The sequence below is a fragment of the Temnothorax nylanderi genome, unplaced genomic scaffold (genome assembly GCF_030848795.1).
Source record: "Temnothorax nylanderi isolate EJ_2023f unplaced genomic scaffold, tnyl_v1.0 TNYL_tig0122_pilon, whole genome shotgun sequence".
Lineage (NCBI taxonomy): Eukaryota > Metazoa > Arthropoda > Insecta > Hymenoptera > Formicidae > Temnothorax > Temnothorax nylanderi.
In genome coordinates this window covers 361,177-363,829 of record NW_027249184.1, presented here as the reverse complement: position 1 = coordinate 363,829, position 2,653 = coordinate 361,177, and the positions used below count along the sequence as shown (strand labels likewise).

At 34.7% G+C, this 2,653-nt stretch overlaps 1 protein-coding gene across 1 annotated transcript; it reads right to left on the bottom strand.

Moving 5' to 3' along the window:
- Window positions 1-134: 134 nt before the first annotated feature.
- Window positions 135-2,647, bottom strand: Dnali1 (Putative inner dynein arm light chain, axonemal Dnali1). Its single transcript, XM_071713315.1, has 6 exons — window positions 2,247-2,647; window positions 1,916-2,074; window positions 1,685-1,817; window positions 1,389-1,534; window positions 1,044-1,241; window positions 135-431 (listed from the first exon to the last, which is right to left on the bottom strand). Exons 1-6 carry the CDS (start codon window positions 2,340-2,342, stop codon window positions 396-398), a joined length of 768 nt encoding a protein of 255 aa, XP_071569416.1. The 5' UTR covers window positions 2,343-2,647; the 3' UTR covers window positions 135-395.
- Between the last annotated feature and the right edge of the window lie 6 nt (window positions 2,648-2,653).

The following is a 2,653-nucleotide window of genomic DNA, read 5'->3' as shown; positions in this document are numbered from 1 at the left end:
TAGGATGTGCATTTATTGGAATCTCATATATACTCCGTCCAACGAGAGATTATGGTTGGATCGGACGAAAACTCGTCCGTTTCGCGCAGGTCTCTGGTTTCTGCCCACAGAACATCTATTTACCCACGCTATAGGAAGTTTACCTCCACTTTGCTCGCCTATGCGCAGAACCAACCATAATCTCTTGTTGGACGTAGTATACTTTTTTTCATTCCTGTTCAACAGTTACATGTTACATATTACATGCAAGTTTGTTTATTATTAGCAACTGCATAGGAGTGCGCCAGTGCACAACACACACACACACACACACATATAATTCTTGTATAGATAACATGTATTGTAGTCAACACAAACTGTTTTATAAGTGAAGATTCTCTTCGCGTGATAATTTCTCACTTTTTTGATGCAATTATACCTTCCAATTGCGTCTGAAAATTATAATTAGTATAATTGGTTTATTCATGTATTTTTTACAATAATACATGAATAACAGTTTAGCTTAGTCAGTCATTTAATATGTCTATATAAAATATGCAAATAAAAAATACATGTTGCAAAATATGTATATTACAATTATATTATTTTATCTTAAGCATTTAAAAACATTTGTATTTATGTAGCTCAATCTGAATATATATCTATATTTTATGCATTTTAAAATATCAGTGTTTATGCACATATCTCAAAATTTTGAATCATATTTAGTTTATTATCAGATTCTCTCTCTACATTCTCTCTTTTTTTGACGATTTTTGACGAAGGTAAACAAGTATGAAAGAATTTTTAATATTTTAATTCTCGTCTTATCTCTTATCTAATTGTGTGTTGCAAGTCTGACGAAATTAGTCGGCGCGCAGTTATTATGGTTGGAAAATATCTATTAAAATTAAAAATAATTTAACGCGAACATCTTGTTGCGGCTCTGTGCCCTTTCGTTATACAAATATATACAATATCTTAACATCTATACGTAATAACTTGTAAGTAGGCGCCCCTTTTGAAGCTCCTTTACCGCTTCAAAATGAAATAAATATTTTTACCTTTAATTGCAAGTTTGTCTTTTTAAGAAACTGCACTTCTTCCATGTGTTTTTTTTCCTCCGCTTCCCTTAATTCGGCCGATCTTTTCTCAGACTGATCATACTTGAGCCTTAATTCCGCAACCGTTTTCTCCAAATCAATTTTTTGTAATCTCAATTCCTCGGCTGTATTAATCAAATTTTCCTTACCTTGCTCGGCCTGTAAAAGTAAGGTCTTTTTTTATCAACCATCGTATGCTAAATTTTACAGACTGTAAACAAAAGCAAAACGTATTTCGCCTGATGACGAGCTTATATAAACTTGGAAAGATATGTACGATGTGATGTTAGAAAAAGAGATAGGTACTTGCAGCGCTTTACGCATCCCGAAAGCGATGCTACTTTGATACAATGTCTGGTACGCGGCTAATGTCATTTTTATTTCATCCCTTACTCGCAATAAAAGTAATCCACGTTCGGCACAGTTTACAGTTACTTGCCGTATTAATTCATCTGAAACGTGTAATAATTATACGACAATATATATTTACTCAAATGTGTATTTTTATCTCAATTTACCTCATGTATTAGACATAAAGCTTATGAGTTATCTATATATATATATATATAAACGTGTAAATCTGTATACGAATGTGTTTATACCGAAACATTGGGCATAGAGCTGCCTACGAACGGGACAAATACCGGTTTCTCTGGCCTGTCTTTGTTGCAATCGCATATCAAGTTGCTCTTGTAAATTTATCACATCTAATCGTGTTGCGGGAGTACTCGACACCTAAATAATATAGCCATTTGTGGACTATCGTACATACACAACAACGTTGCACGATTGAAAAGATAGATTAGCTTTTTTAAAAATTTATCTAATTTTACACGTTGAGTCCATATCTGGCCATCCTCTTCCCATTCCTTCGGCGGTAAAATTCTATTTAAAATTTCAATAGTTTCCCGTCGTGTATCAGCTGAAGCTGAAGTTGTTTGAATTTTGCAAGCAGCTATACCGACTTTTGCCAATGCTGAATCCTTACGTACCTGTTGTTTAATGAAAAAGATACATTAGCAAATATATATATATATATATATTTTTTTTATTTATATATTTATTGTTCCGTATTCGTGCATATATATGCACATGCACGAGCATCTTCTCAGAGAAATTTTAATTTGTGTAATAATAGAAAATGATGATAAAAATTCGTCGTACCTTCTCTGGATGAGTCGTAATCAAAACTGGATTATCATACTTGACCAGCGTGTCCATAGCGGGAATTGTGCGTTGATCTTTGATTGCTGCCGCCATTTATTTAGATAGATGATTTACGTAAAATGTAACTAAAACGCGATCGTATATTCGCGTTGAATATTGTTTATCGCGAGATTCGCGAGCAGCACAGAATATTAATGCGATAGCTTCCGTTCGTATGAAAGCTGATAGCTATTAGCTGGTAACTCAAGCTCATGCTATGATGGTACTTGGCAGTCTTGATACTTTGGTTTGGTAGCTGAAAAAACGTCGCCATAGAAACGTTGTTGGTTGTTCAAGTTGTTGGCTTGTTGGCCGTTGGCCTGCAGCCAGTGCAGCCTGCAGCTACACCGCTCGAAACGGCCGCG

What these genes read in the sequence shown, in the direction of transcription:
- Dnali1 (XM_071713315.1), bottom strand. Translation starts at nt 2,342, where the DNA reads ATGGCGGCAGCAATCAAAGATCAACGCACAATTCCCGCTATGGACACG. An exon ending in TTACGACTCATCCAGAGAAG is followed by an intron (nt 2,075 to 2,246) that starts GTACGACGAATT and finishes ATTAAACAACAG; the next exon opens with GTACGTAAGGATTCAGCATT. An exon ending in GGATGCGTAAAGCGCTGCAA is followed by an intron (nt 1,242 to 1,388) that starts GTACCTATCTCT and finishes TTACTTTTACAG; the next exon opens with GCCGAGCAAGGTAAGGAAAA.